The sequence below is a fragment of the Vicugna pacos genome, chromosome X (assembly GCF_048564905.1).
Source record: "Vicugna pacos chromosome X, VicPac4, whole genome shotgun sequence".
NCBI lineage: Eukaryota > Metazoa > Chordata > Mammalia > Artiodactyla > Camelidae > Vicugna > Vicugna pacos.
Genome location: NC_133023.1, coordinates 54,896,515 through 54,911,005, shown reverse-complemented (window position 1 = coordinate 54,911,005; position 14,491 = coordinate 54,896,515). Strand labels below are relative to the sequence as shown.

General features: G+C 51.5%; 2 protein-coding genes across 3 annotated transcripts; one reads left to right on the top strand and one right to left on the bottom strand.

Moving 5' to 3' along the window:
* Positions 1-80: 80 nt before the first annotated feature.
* CXHXorf65 (chromosome X CXorf65 homolog) lies at positions 81-2,087 on the top strand. Of its 2 annotated transcripts, XM_006217660.3 has the most exons (6): positions 81-254; positions 382-468; positions 668-802; positions 1,124-1,192; positions 1,631-1,734; positions 1,959-2,087. In XM_006217660.3, exons 1-6 carry the CDS (start codon positions 230-232, stop codon positions 2,055-2,057), a joined length of 519 nt encoding a protein of 172 aa, XP_006217722.2. In that variant the 5' UTR covers positions 81-229; the 3' UTR covers positions 2,058-2,087. The 2 variants fall into 2 exon arrangements, with proteins under 2 accessions (XP_006217722.2, XP_072812794.1); XM_072956693.1 differs by lacking the exon at positions 81-254 and having other exon boundaries at positions 389-468; positions 637-802.
* A 448-nt stretch (positions 2,088-2,535) lies between these two features.
* On the bottom strand, positions 2,536-9,971 carry FOXO4 (forkhead box O4). The gene is made up of 3 exons (XM_072955998.1): positions 8,843-9,971; positions 4,296-5,355; positions 2,536-3,968 (listed from the first exon to the last, which is right to left on the bottom strand). Exons 1-3 carry the CDS (start codon positions 9,305-9,307, stop codon positions 3,961-3,963), a joined length of 1,533 nt encoding a protein of 510 aa, XP_072812099.1. The 5' UTR covers positions 9,308-9,971; the 3' UTR covers positions 2,536-3,960.
* Positions 9,972-14,491: the final 4,520 nt, after the last annotated feature.

Sequence of the window (14,491 nt, the reverse complement as noted above, 5' to 3'; positions counted from 1 at the left end):
CTGACCTCATAATCCTTCATCTGCAGGCTCAGGCCCCACCCCTAGGGATGCTGGTTGTTTGCAGCTGCCAATAGCTCCTCTCTGCCCAGTCTGGGCCAATGTAATCCTTCTGCCTCTCCGGTCCCCCAAATTTATGGGCCCATATGGCCCCCCAAGTCCCCTAGAACACTCCCTCCTTCTGCCATGAATCATCAAGCCTGCCTCCGAAGAGTGAGAAGATCTTGAGAGCATGTTCATCTTTATCAAACATGGAGGTGAGGAGTACCACAGAGCTGGCATCCAGTCTAGGCTGAGGGTGAGGGGTGTTTGAGGGCAATGGAGATCTCAGGGATGGTGTCTACCTAGAGAAGGGCCACATCACCCTATCCCATCTCTTCTCAGATGATCAGCAGTTTCTGGCCAATATTAATTGTTCTGTCTTCCTGTTGCTGCATTATGCCCGCCGTAAATTGGGGCTGCCGAAAAAAGGTGAGGAGTGTGGGGAGGGGACTGATGCCCAAGGGTCAGAAGTGGTAGGGTCATCTCCAGCCCCTGAGTCCTCCTGATGGCAAAAGGAGAGCTTGTATCTTGACAGCTTCCTCCAACCCATTCTGGATAGGGTCACTGGCCCCTTTTGCTCCCACTGTCCTTCCTTAGCTGCCCCAATTATCCTGTGGCCTCCCTCCAGACACCATCGATTTGTGTGATGAAACGGGGACCATGAAGTTGCTTTTCCTGATGAAGACCCTTGAAGAATATGCCAACAAATTCCTTACAGCTCGAAGCACCTACTACGTTTGTAGGGTGGAGTTTGGGCCACCAGGTAGAGGCTTGGGAGCATTCCCTAGAGATAGAACAAAGCCCTCGAGATGGCCTGGGAACCTTGTCCTTCAGATAAGGCACCCTCAACCAGCTCCAAATAGACCGTCTCTAGTCAGCCAAAGAAAGGGCACTGCCACTATGACCATGGGTAGGTTAGCACATTCTTTGCCCCTCACCTGATCCTAGGGATGGACCTGAGGGGAGGAAATAAGGGACACCAGTTCAAGGTAGTGTTGATTGTGAAGGTCCTGAAATCTTGGGCTTTGGAAGGTTGGAGACTGGGTGACGGGAAGCTGGGGAGTGCATACTGCTGTGTTCACAGGAACTCGATTTGAGAATATCTACCGAGCTTTTGTGCCCCTCCTGAAGAATCCAGAACCTGAGCTAATTGGTAAGGAGTACGATGGAGGAAGGAGGAACACAGAGAGTACTGTACACAGCTAGGTGATGGAGAATATAGGGCATGTGGGACTGCTAGAATACAGCAGGTTGGGTCACAGGATTCTTGGAAAGGGGGGATCGGGTTGAGGTCCGCTTTAGGAGGGATGTTTAGCTCAAACCAGGAGGAGTGTGCGTGTGTTGCTCACCCCCCCTCGCCATTTCTCAACCATCTCCTCAGTACACCTCCCTATCACCACCACATCATTTCCATCTTTCCCTTCATCCTTTTCTCTTGGAGTCTGGGTGTCCCAATTTCTGCTGAAGAGAGCAAAGCGTAGCTTTCAGCTCTGTTGCTCCAAGGGATAATTTGAATGGCGGGAGGGACAGGATGGGTAGGTAAGGTCTCTAGTTTTCAGTGGTGGTGGGGGTGCCTTTTCCTGGTTCCTAGATGCCTTGCGTACACAATGTGACGTCATGGAGAGGAACCAAATCAAAATGCTTAGAAGCCAAGAAGCCAAAAAAGTTTCAACTGAATCCTCCATGAACCCCGCAGTAAGACTTCCCAAATGTGGTCTCTCCCAGCAACCTCCTTCCCCGCCCCAGCCAACCCAAGGCTCCTCCACCCCGGCCTTCTGGGATGAATTTCCTTTCCAAATCCAACACCCATTCCCAAGACCTGCCTCTAACCTCTTTTGTCCAGCCTTTGGCCCTAGTTTGAAGCAAGCTGCCATGCAAAGGGACTTCTTTATCTGCTCACTGTCCCTTTCCTTTTCCAGTCCAGATCAGGACGATCAGACGAAGAGAGGCCCACTCGCAGGGGTCCAATCCTTAAGAATAGAGTGGACTTTCTCATTAGGAGGGATAAATATCGCTGACCAAATAAAGTGACCAAGTGAGAGCAGTAACACTAGGTATGAAATTAGTGGAATTGAACGTGGGGTTCCTGTTTTCAAGAAAGACTTCTCCCAGTTATCTGCACCAAGGTTTAAGGCGCCCGGCACTGAGGAGGCTCTAACGGTGGGGAGGAGCAGCAGGAGAGGGCAGGGACCAGCACATGGGTGGGGGCTGTGGGGGCGAGGAAAGACAGCGAAGTCCAGTACAATGAGCCTTTGAGGGACAGAGTAGGGGGTGGGGTCTTCTCCAACCAGACTACCTCCCTTTGGGAGGCCTATCGAAGCCCGCCTACTCCTGCTGGGGTTAGGTGACTTCTGAGCATCTTCCCTCCCCCCACCACACTCCACCTCAGTCCCCGGCTGAAATTCCCCCACCCCCCACCGGTCTGCCTCTGGGCAGTCCCTACCACCCACCCTCCCCTCCTTATCCAAGGAGAACAGTGAGGCAGCAAAAACCAGAGCTGGTTATAGGCATTTATTTATTGAATTTATTCATTTATTGATTTGACACACTTCCCCACTCCAATCTAGCACATGATACAATCTGGGTAGGCCAGGCGCTGACACAGGAAGTGATGGGAACCCACAGCAGGGGCAGGGGGAGGAGACAAGGCAAAGGGGACTGGGGGAGGGGCTGCTTTGGGGGTTGGGGTGGAGAAGGAGCCCCAGATGGCCTCCCTAGCAGGTGCTAGTAAACCTGATCCACATTCCCCTCCATCCCTGCTCATTTCCCAGACCCTCAGCCAAGCTCCCCAGCTCCCCCTTCCCTGTTCCGCCCCTCCCCCTGCCTGCTACCACACACACTTCCACATAACCCCTGCAGTCAGGCAAGGGGAAGAAGGGCAGGGACAGCTGTCTGGGGCCTTGAACAGGGAGGTCTCTGTGCCTAACTTTACCACCCTAAATCCTTCCCTCCTCTTCTCCCTCCTCCCACCCCCTTCCCAGGCCGCAAACTAATTCCAGGCCTTCAACGCACTCTCCCACTGGAGCACTAAGCCACAGGGGGTCACGTGAGAGGGTGGCTGCACCCCAATGCCACACACTCCCAGGCACAAGGTGACAGAATGAGAGGCCCTGGCTTAGCTTTTCCTCAGGGTACCGCCAAGCTAGTGCTGCACAGACCTTGTTCTAGATCCGGTCCACACTTGCTCCCTGCACCCTGCTGGCCTGGAGTTCTCTGTCACTTCCCCTCTGTTTCCCGTAGTAATGTCTGTAGTGTTTACATCATGTCACTATGACAAAGCCTTCAGAAAGAAAAAAAGCATTCTCCCCATCACTAGCACCTTGCCACTGTTAAAAATCTCTAGATTTGTGTTTATATTTCTTTAAAAGTTTATAAAAAGCCTTTCTGTTATCTGCAGCTTTCCAAGGGGGATTTGGCCTGGTGAGCTACTCCAGTGCTCAGACCTTGGCCCTTCTAAGTCCCCACTAACCCCCTCCCAACCCCACACCGCTGGCCGAAGGGGCCACGGCATAAAAATCCCAGGCTGGACTCAGCCTGGACCAGCTCAGGTAAGACTCTACAAAAAATCCTGCTCCCAAAGGCAGGGGTAAGGCCACTGGTAACTTCGCATTTCCAACAGCATTGCCTGCCCCTGCTGCAAGACCTAGAGGTTGGGGATGGGGGGGAGCCGGGGCTGGCTCCTGAGAGGGGGGCCTTACCCCCTAATTGGCACAGTGAGAATAAACCCTCTCCCTCTCCCCCTCCCCCCCTAGAGTTCCCATATGGGGCAGCTTTATGATTTCCTCAACACCCCTGTGAGCAGACCCTACCCTAGCCCTAAAGCAGGGTCCCAAATTCCCGGGGAGGGGTCAAGGGTAAAGAGTGAATATGGGCACGCCTGGCTCCACCTCTGATGCAGGGAACAAAGCTTCTGGCCATGGCTTAGGGATCTGTGGGAAGAACAAATGGGAGGACAAGGTAAGAGGCTCGTCTGCGGTGTGATGACTTTCCATCATCAGGATTCAGACCAAGGGAAACAGAGACAGCCCTTCCCCCCACCTCTCCTGTGCTACTTTGTAGGGGTAGGCACTGAGGGGCCTGGGGGGGTCCCATCTGGAAACGATGCCATTCTAATATGACATCTTCCCTCCAATTCCTCAGGGGCCCCAGACACCGCCATGTTCTCAATCTCCCCCTTGCTCAAATCACAGGCCTGGCGAGCCCCTAAGGAGTGGGTATAGGTTGCGAGATGCTGCTGTGATTATGGGGTGCCGTACCTGGCTCAAAGTTGAAGTCCAGTCCTTCGTCCCCGTCCATGAGGTCACTGATGATGTTATCCATGTCACACTCCAGGTTCTCCATATACATATCAAGATCGAGATCCTGAGGCATTCGGTCTTGGCTTACAGCTTCAGTTGGAGGGGTGAGCACAGGAGCCCCCAGGGGCTTGGGGACTGGAGCACTGGCCATGACTGGAGGCGGTGCTATCATCGAGAGGCTCGGAACCAGACTGCTGGGGCCTGGAGCCTCTGGGGGCTTAGGGCATAAGCCGACCCCCGGGGCTAGCTTACTGGAGGAAGGCATCCCCCCCAGCAACAGAAGTGTCGGAGCCTGGGACAGAATGGGATCTACCTGGGTCATGAGGACGTCAGCAGGGGGTGGTGGCGTATCAGAGGTGAGCAGGGCCTCGAGAGACTGGGAGCTTGAGAAGCACCCTTCTCCTGCTGACAGGGACCCCTCTGCTGGGCTGAAGAGGGAGGTGCTGTAAGTGTGTAACGGGCCTGAAACCCCAGGGTGCTGCAAAGAGAAGCCGGAGAGGCTGCTCCGAGATAGCAGGGAATGGGGAGATGTGAGATTGAGCCCATCTAACAGCTCGAGATCTTCTTTCAGGGTGGGTGGAACACCCCCTGCATAGCAGCTGGCTGAGGCTGGTATTTCTTCTTCTGCCAGCACCTCAGGCTCTGGTCTCCTGGGGGAGGGCCGAGTGCTGACAGTGCTGGCATTGGAACTGCTCCGCGGACGGAAGGTGCTCCACACATCAGCTTCCTCCCGGTTGCGAGAGCCGGGGCTGCCCGACCACTTGGCGAAGTGGCCAGTGGGGCTCCTCGGAGTGGCGCTTTCCGGTGGAGCTGGCAGCACAGCGGGTTTCTTCTTGGGGGCCTTGCTGCGGCCTCGGAGCAGCTTGCTGCTGCTATCCATGGAGGCTGCCCGGCGGCGGGGCGCCTTGCCGCTCTTGCCTCCCTCGGGGTTCAGCATCCACCACGAACTCTTGCCGGTCGCCTCGTTGTGAACCTTGATGAACTTGCTGTGCAGCGACAGGTTGTGGCGGATCGAGTTCTGGAGGAGCAGAGGCAACAGGAAAGGGGCATGAGATGTATGGAGGGGAGTCAGGGGCCAGCAGTCCAGTCTACAAGGATGCTGGGTGGGACACAGCAGGGACATTCCTGGAGACTCAGAGCTAGTCAAATCCAAGGGGCAGACAGGCCAGGGTAGGAGTGGAGGGTGGTGGTAGGGGAGGAGACCATACACTGTTCCCACCTGAAGACCAGCTGCTTGGTCTCTGCTCCGGACTTCTCTGCACAGGGATCCCAGGAGACAACCCGAGCAACAACCAATTCAGAAGGCACTGCGCCCCCCCCCCCCGAAAAGCTCACAGCACTCTAGTCCTCCCAAGTCTCTAGGGGCTGGCCAGCATCGGGAAGACACACTCCGGGTTCAGCAAGAACTCGGCTCAGATGGAAAAGAGCATTCCACAGCTCCACCCCTTTCCTTGAGCGCCTGCTTGGGTGGAGTTGACAGGACAGTGGCGCAACACCAGCCCAGGACTGACCCACCCTGTCCCGAGCCAGTTTTCTGAAGAGGCTGAGGGGCTGGAACCTCAGCACGGCTGATGCTCCACTCTCCCACTGGGCATTTGGGTCCTGGCTCTCTGTAGGATTTGAAGATTCCTTTTATTCCGATTTCTCTCAGTTTCTGAACGCACACCCTCAACTACATTCAGGCCAGGCTTCTCCTAGTGCCTCGAATACCCAAAACACATTCCTCCAGCCTTCCTGGTCCGGGGAAGGATCTCCCCTCTCTAAAATTCTCCTAGTTCATCAAGACCAAACCGAGCTTAAGTGCCCCATTTTATGAAGTGGTGGCTTGACTCCTGCAGCCAAAATTCTGGTACTGTATTTAAAGCTGTTCCCCTCAAACAGGCCCAATCTATAGTATATTGTTTTTCATTTCCATGGAATTTGCCTTATCAGGTGTAAATGCCAAGACACAGATCACGTTGTCCAGGTGGGCAGCCCCCAGCAGTGCCCCCCTCAGAGTGCCAACCTCCCAGTATATAATCAATATTTGTTGCCTGATTGGTGGGTGGCCCTCAGGTGACAGATGGTGAATCTCCCCTTGAGGCTCCGTCAGCTCTTGAGTGCCTTGGGTATTAGGAGCTGTGTTCTTCCTTCCTCCCTCGCTGCAGATATTCTGCTAGAGATAAGTATTTTTTCCCAGGGGCCCAGGGAGCTGAGATTCGCAGCTTCTTGGGCCCCCAGAGCAGCTTATTTTCACTGGCTGCCTCAGGCTACTTACACCATCCTTTTGTGTCCCGCCCCCCTCCGGCTCCGCCCTCCCCCCTCCGCCAAGAACCTCCCTTCTCTTTCCTACCTCCTTTCCCCTACTTCTCCTCAGGAATTTGTGCAGAGGATCTCCAACCTTAGGGGCATTTGACCTCCCACATGAAGCTCTTTGGTGTTTAGAAACTTGGGAAGAGCCCAGAAGGGCTTGGAGCAGCTAGGAGGCTGAAGCTTTGGACAGTCAGAAATCACTTCATGTGTTTCAGACTGATGCTGGAGATAAGGGGACTCTTTGCCTGGGGAAAGATGCTTAAGTAGCTTCTTGCTCCAGGGCTCTTTAGCTAAAGAACTCCTTGTCTCCCTGGGACCCTGCAGTAATGGCACTCCAACTACTATGGCTGCATTAGTATTTTTGGTTCCTTCAAGGAATCGCACTTGTCCATCCAGCCTGAGCTTAGTAACTGAGAACCACAGTGACTTCCGGCACCATGATTTCCCCCCACCCTTTTGCAGCCTCTAACTCTGGGTCTATTGAGAAGGCTCATTCCTTTCCCTACTGCTCAGTACCGGTGAGGCCCATTTGTTCATCCCCTCTTTTTTAGACCTTGGCAACTAGTACGTGGTACAACCTCCTACCTGGAAAGGTCGGCTCCCTAGAAGCCTGTAATTCTTACCTGTTCGAAGAGGGGTGACTGCACACTGTTCCCCTAGCCACCTAAACTAAGCCTTCTTGTTCTATGTGAGTGCCGCCCCCTGGTGGGGTGGTAGTAACCTTGGCCCATCACCAGGGAAGCCAGTTCAGGCTTGAGGCTACCTTGGACCAGGGCAGGGGTGGGGAGTGAGAGGTGAGAGCATTGGAGGCCCCAGACTTGGCCTGATTTGGCTTTGCCATTATTCTATGACAGCATGGATTAACAGAAAGAGCTTAGACCTGAGTTCAAGTTCTCATTCTATTGATCTTGGCAAGTTTCCTAAGCTTTCTAGACCTGAGTCTCCTAATTAATTTGTCAAATGAGGAATCTCGGAATTGCTGTAAAGACTAATAAAATAAAAAAATTAATTACTTTGTAAACAAAAAAAAAACCCTATAAGTATAAATTATAAGGAGGGACTACACTCCCACAGCATAACTAACAACTCATGGTTATTTCTTCTACCCTGGAAAATGAACCTAAGGGAAAAGAAAAACAGCTGTGTAGGCTGGGTCCAAGGAGGGGAGCTCTTTATGAGCTGAGACTGTGGCGTGGCAGTCTACCCAGAAATAGTGCCAAGGGTCTCATTCAGCTGTCCCGTTTTCTGTTCTGCCCAACCCCTAGGGATACTGCAGATCTGATCCCTTGATCTCTTACACCTCAGGGAAGACCCTCTGCTCATTTGATCCTCTGTATTTCCTTGCATCCTGATCTCACCACTTACCAGTGTCCAAGACTTCGATAGGAGTTGAAGCACCCCAATTTCGTGATCAGAGCCCCATATTTCTCAGGACAAGTTTCAGAGCATCTAGTGAGATCTCTCCTCACAGTTTCTTCACAGAAGGCCAAGGAACTCCCAACCTTGTGCTCTCCCATCAGAGCCCTATCTTTTTTTTCACAAATATTCCTCAACAGCGAGTGAAAACTTCCCCCCACAACTTAGAGAGCCCCTTACTAGGGAGATATTCTTGGCATTATATAGGGTAAACTGAGGCAGGCAGTCGCTCACAGCCCCCCACACCCTGTTTTTTCTCAGTGCGCAAGATCAGCTACCTTACCCCCTGGGTATCGCTCTTTTTACCTTTTGCCACTCCACTCCATCTTCTTGGGTAGCAGAGTTCTAGAATAGTACTTCTACCCTGAGGTATTGAGAGGCAAGCAGGGAATCCAAGTAACCCCACAGGAATGGGAGAAAAGGTGTTGGGGTGGGAGGTGGGGGAGGAGGGAAGGCTAGGTTCCTGCAGGGAATCCACACAGTTCCTGCTGTACATAGGATAAAGACTTCTCTGTGGGGATAAGTGTTTGGGGCAGCCCAAGCCAAAGTACTGGGAGTGTTGAGCAGTGAGCAGAGAATTCAATTTTCTTCAGGGCAAGGACAGTGTCTTATTCATTTATGATCCTCCAGCATCAAGCACCGGGCATGGAATATACTATGGACTAAGTAAATGTTTGTCTAATTCACGACTGAAGGTGGATCTCTGGGGTGGGGGTGTGAAAGGAGTAGCAGTAAGGAGACTGGGGGGCCCAGGGGCAAACGGGTATTGGGACGGAGGTAAGGGGGGTCATAGTTACCTTCCATCCTGCGGAGCTGTTGCTGTCACCCTTGTCCTTGAAGTAGGGCACAGTGCGGACCATCCACTCATAGATCTGGGCGAGTGTCAGTCGCTTCTCGGGGGCGCTTTCAATGGCCTGGCTGATGAGTTCTGCATATGACTGATTTCCCCAGGCATTCCGGCGGGAGCCTCCCTTCCGAGGACCTGTTACAGCCCCCAGGATCCCGGGCTGGGGGCCCCCTGCCGGGTCTGGGAGCCGGGAGGGCAACAGGGTCGGCTCGGAGCGCCCCTCCGAGCGCCCCTCCGTGTGTACCTTCTCTCCCAGACCTGACTCCACCTCGGGCGACTCGGATGGCTCGGGAGCGAGCTCTGGTCGGGGAAGGGGCCAGGTGCAGGAGCGGGGACGGCTCTGGGGTTCGAAGTCGGGATCGAGGTCTACGATCGCGGCAGCCTCTGTGGCTGAATTCTCATTCCCTGGATCCATACGTGGAGTTGGACCTCCGGCGCTCAGCGTTCAGAGGAGCCTGCCACCGTACCTCGCGATGCCTCCCCCCAGGGGGGAAGCACCGAGGGCCAGGAGGCACATTCCTACCAGTCCTCAGAAAGTCTCGAACTTCCCCCTCGCCCCAGGACGCTAGCCCTTAAGCTGTCCCTTCCACACAGTTCTCTGATCCTCTTCTCCACTACTGCCTGCAGCCTCGGAGCTTTCCGAGACACCACCTGTAACCTCCGCCTAGCGAAGACACTTTTTCCCCAACCTCTCACTCAGCTTCCTGCTCTTTTAAACCTAAGGCACACATCGCGCTCCCATCACCGAACGTCTCCTTAGCCACAGTTCCCTCCCCCTTTTAAGTTGCTGCCCCCCGGACACTCCTCCCAAATTTCCTCCACCCGGATCACTGCCCTCCCCCACGCCCCGCTCCCCCGCGTCACTTGCCCCTCCCCTGCTTCCCCCTCCCTTCGCCTCTTCCCTCCCTCCGACTCTCAACCGGGTCCAAGTCCCCGCCGCCTCGGCCTCTCGAATTCCCGCACCGATCCCCCTATCAACCCCCCCCACCCCCCGCCCCCCGGGTTTCCCTTTTGTTTTGCTCCAAGCAGCGGCCCCCGCCTGACGTCTCTGTTTACCACTCGCCGGGGCAGCCATCTGCGCACGCGCCTGGAGAGCCGGTTGGGAAACCGAGTTCTTCAGCCGTGCCACCCTGGTCGGGTTTGAGGACTACATTTCCCGTCCTACTTCGCTGCCAGGAGCCCGATAAGGGAGGCAGGAGAGCGGCGTGGCAGGATATAGAGAGGTGGCACTTTAATCCTTAGAGGTCGTCGCGGACTTTTTCTTTTCTTTAAAAATCATTTTCCTCCTCTTACCCCCTTCCCACCTCCTCCCTTGTGATTAGGGGTCGCCTGGATGACCGCGTTGAGAGATGCTACACCTTTCCCTCTTTCAGGCAGAAGAGGGCAAAAGGAAAAAAATGCGATCTCTGCAAGAAACAGAAAACCGAGAAGCGAGAAGCAAGGAACTGGACTAGAAAATAGGCTGTATGCATGTTGAGGAGTTGGGTGGAGGGCTTGGGGAACATAAACAAATGGTTGTTTGATGATAGGGTCTCCCCCGCCGCCCTCAACTCCCCACACGCAGTTCCCACTGATACGAGGTTGCTGACCAATCTGTTTTCCCCACTGGCTCTTCTGGCCTCTCCTTAAAATATTGATACTCTCCAGGTTCCCATCTTCGGCGGCTTCACTTCTCATTCAACAGGTTCCAAACAGGACTCATTATCTGTTCCTGCACCCACACCCCTATCCTCTGGACACTCTTATCTCTGAATTTGGTTAATGGTTGTCCTAACCTACCCAGTCTCCTAAACTAGACTTACTCTTCATCTTTTCATCTCCCGAACCTTCCACATCGAAATCCCGGTTCAAGATCTTAATTTATCAGACGCAGCAGCGTCTTAATTGGACCTCACACCAAGAATCTTTTCCCAGCTGCTGTTTACATTCTGTGCCGCCAACAAAGTAACCTTTCTAAGAAACACTCCCGGTAATAACAAATTTATGAAGCACTTACTATGTGCCAGGTGCTGTGCTGATTGCTTTACAGGCATTAGCTCATTTACTCCTCCAATCAACCCTGTGAGGTAGGTACCACTGTTGTCCCCATTGTACAGAAGACACTAATGCTCAGAGACTTAGTGACTTGCCCAAAGCCACACAACTAGGAGGCAGGAGACCTGGGATATCACTTACATGTGATCATAGCATTTACCTGCTTAAAACTTCATTTAATTTTCCCCACTGCCTGTGTGATAAAGTTCAAACTTAGCAAGGCTTACAGGTCTCTTCAGGTTCAGGCCACTTCCCATCTTTCCTGCGTCCTCTTTCACTTGGCACGTTAAGTTCTGACCATTCCGAGTTTCACACTATTTCCTGGAAATACCATACATACCCTTGTATGTATGGTATTTCCTCATCCTGGGATGTCCTCCCTCTCATCATCCCCTCCCCAAGTCTCTTATTCTGGAAAATTCCTATTCAGCCTTCCCTGTCTTGCTCAGGTACAGTTAGTTCTCCGTTTCCTGCATTCCCAGGCATTTTGTGCAGGCTTACGTTATATAGCATAAACCATATTGTATTGTAATTATTTGCTTAGGTGTATGTCTCTTCCACTGACCTGTGAACTCCTTGAAGGCAGAGACAAGTTGTATATATCTCTGTGACCCCACATAGTAGACATTCAGTAAATGCCAGTCGAATAAATGGGGATCAGGAATCGAGTGACATTGCACTTGTACATTTGACAACTTTTAAATATCGTATTTATTTTCTGCCTGGCCATGTCCCGTTTTTCCTGTTAGACAGCAAGCTCCTAGGGGGAGGGACTAGAATTTAACTAGTCTGTATAGAGCCTAGTGTTGTACCATTGACGGCATTGCTTGATATGTACTCTGTGATGACCAGGCCTTCCTCCTATCCATACAACCTGGGATTTTTTCAGAGGTGCCAGCACATTGAGCTTCAAAGTGATATTAGTCTCCTCATGGTAACATAACCATCTTGGATCTATGTATTCCTGCCTCCTTCTGCTCCATTTGCACCCTACTAGCAGTTCCATGCATTTGTCACATAGACGGTAAAAAGAAGACTGTGTATTCCTACCTGAGGTCCAGACTAGAGAGATGGGAGATAGTTGCTCACAACGTCTGCAAACAGGTCCTGCCTATGTGTCTTCCAGCACAGCCTGGAGTACTTGCTAAGTGCTGCCTGAGCAGTGAATTTGGTAGAGAGCGCCTGGTGGGCACTAGGTTGCAAGGAGCTCGCTTCTAAATGAAACAGGTGTGGTGGCAGATCACGCAGAGCTGCTGAGACAGGGAAATGGCAGGGCGGGGCAGGCACCTGTCTTGGCTTGAGTTATATCTTGCATTGTCTCCCTTTGTGCATTTGTTTGAAAAGGTCCACCTCTCCACCAACTCATGTCCATCACTTTAAATTTCCCAAAGCTCAAAACTTACCTGCTCTATGCTCTTGGAAACTTTCCCCAACTAGCCCAACCTGACGGATCACTTAACAACACTGCATCTCCTGAACCTCTCTGAGCTCAGTTTGTATTCTTTAACTTTGTGCTTGTGGTTACATGGCTTTTCATTTCACAAGCGTGTATTGTCTCCCCAACTAGGCGATAAACTCTGTGATCAATCCATAAATGCTTATTGAGCCTTTACTGTTAAGATGAGAATATACTGGGTGGGAGGGTATAGCTCAGTGGCAGAGCGTGTGCTTAACATGCATGCACTGTGAGGGTTCAATCCCCAGTGCCTCCATTAAAAAAAAAAAAGATGAGAGTACACCTTGGAACTCTGGACAGATAAAAATGACCATAGACCATAGGACCAGATGATTTAGGAGGGTGAGCTGAAGGAGTGGTGGAATGGCAAGGACACGACGACTTCAACGCATGAGAGAGGTCAGAGCTATGCAGCTTATTACTGTGGCGGTGTTAGAATATACATTAGCCAAGAGACAGAGTTAGTAGGGTGGCCTTGGAGCATAGAAGACACATCGATCATGGAAGAGGACCAACAGCAGGACCCCGGAAAACTGATGGAGTCACAAATCACAAAGAGATACGGCAGGATATGGGGAGGGGGGCACAGCCCTTTTCCCCAGTTGCAACCCCAGAGTTTATGGTCTCAACTCGCTCCGCATTCCCAGTGTTTTCTTTTTCCTCTTGAAGGTCATAGGGGTTTGGCCCTCTTGCCTCTTTCACTACAACCGCCCACTCTTCTTCAAACTGGGTGCCACCCCCCAAGCCGGCTGCCAAACCGGCTTTATTCATTTGAATTGAGATAGACATTTCCCTACTTCTTTCTTACCCTGCCCAGCTCTGAAAAAACACCCCCTTCCACCTAGGGTTTGAATAGGAATTTTGCTAGTAACCACAGAGAAAGACGCAGGGGTTAACAAAAACAACGATGAGCAAGTTCAAGGAATCTCAGAAAACACCACCTCTGCTTGTCCTTGGTCTTCACAGATGTGTATGGAACATACATATTTGTGTAGCCTTCTTCCCTAAGTCCTTCTTTATGTGTTTCCGTGAAAGATTTCTTGTTCTTCTCTTAGAAGCCAGCAGCACCTCCCAACCCTGTCGTTGTTTTTGAAAATATTTTCAGTTAATAAACATTTCGTAAGAGTCTACTTTTCCAGACACCAGGCTACGTGCTTTTACATAAAGTACACCCCAGACTAAAGTCCTCAGATTTAGCCCCAAGTAGATCTGATTTGGCACCACTACTAAGTTCGAGGCAGCTAGTCAGTCCTCTCTGGACCCTGGAAGTCAGCCCGATATAGTGAAAAGAGCACTAGATTGAGTCAGGAGAGCTGAGTCCTTGTCATAGCTCTGTCACTAACTAGATGAACAGTGATAATAATTACCCTACTATTAATAAGTAACACCAATTGACTTTTCATTGTGTCTTAGGCACTGTGCTAATGCTTTACACGGATTAGCTGATTTAATCCACATAATAAGCATGTAAATTAAATGCTATTACTATTTTCATTTCACGGAGGAAAATGAGACTTAGAGAGAGGGTAAAGGGACCTACTTAAGGTCCAGAGTTACTAAGTGGTAGAACAGAGTTACAGATCCAGGCAGTCTGACTCCAGAACCTACACAAATCAATTTGCCTCTTTGGCTTTGGTTTCTTCAGTTGTAAAATGGGAATGCGGTTTTATATGACCTCTACAGTCTCTCCTAGGTCTAAAATCCTACTTTCTGTGATCTTCAATATGGGTACGAGACCCAGATTGCCCTTTTGGCTTGAGACTGCCCTGAGCTCACACTTCACACTCACACAAATTCGGCCCTGGCCCCCGGCAGGAATAAGGTCCACAAAGCCTCATCTCTCAGGTTTCAGGCTCTCTGAACTGACCTTTGAGCTTTCTCATTAACCATTCTTGAAGGCCTCTATGGTTCCAACCTTCGAAAGTCCTACCAGCATGCTATTTACTAGACTTATTACCAGAAGAGTTTCCAATACACAAAAAGATGCTTGTATTTTAAAGTTCCATGAAAAGATGGAACTTTACACACTCTGCTCGTAATTTTGTTCAGAATACATTGAGAAAAAAATAGGAAAACATGCCAAAAAGTGTTAACAGTGGTTCTTTTTTC

Excerpts from the sequence above, each read along its gene's own strand:
- CXHXorf65 (XM_006217660.3), top strand. The coding sequence starts at position 230 with ATGTTCATCTTTATCAAACATGGAG. Across the intron at positions 255-381 it reads CATCTTTATCAAACATGGAG|ATGATCAGCAGTTTCTGGCC; the intron begins GTGAGGAGTACC and ends ATCTCTTCTCAG. Across the intron at positions 1,193-1,630 it reads TCCAGAACCTGAGCTAATTG|ATGCCTTGCGTACACAATGT; the intron begins GTAAGGAGTACG and ends CCTGGTTCCTAG.
- FOXO4 (XM_072955998.1), bottom strand. The coding sequence starts at position 9,307 with ATGGATCCAGGGAATGAGAATTCAGCCACAGAGGCTGCCGCGATCGTA. Across the intron at positions 5,356-8,842 it reads ACAGCTCCGCAGGATGGAAG|AACTCGATCCGCCACAACCT; the intron begins GTAACTATGACC and ends CTGCTCCTCCAG.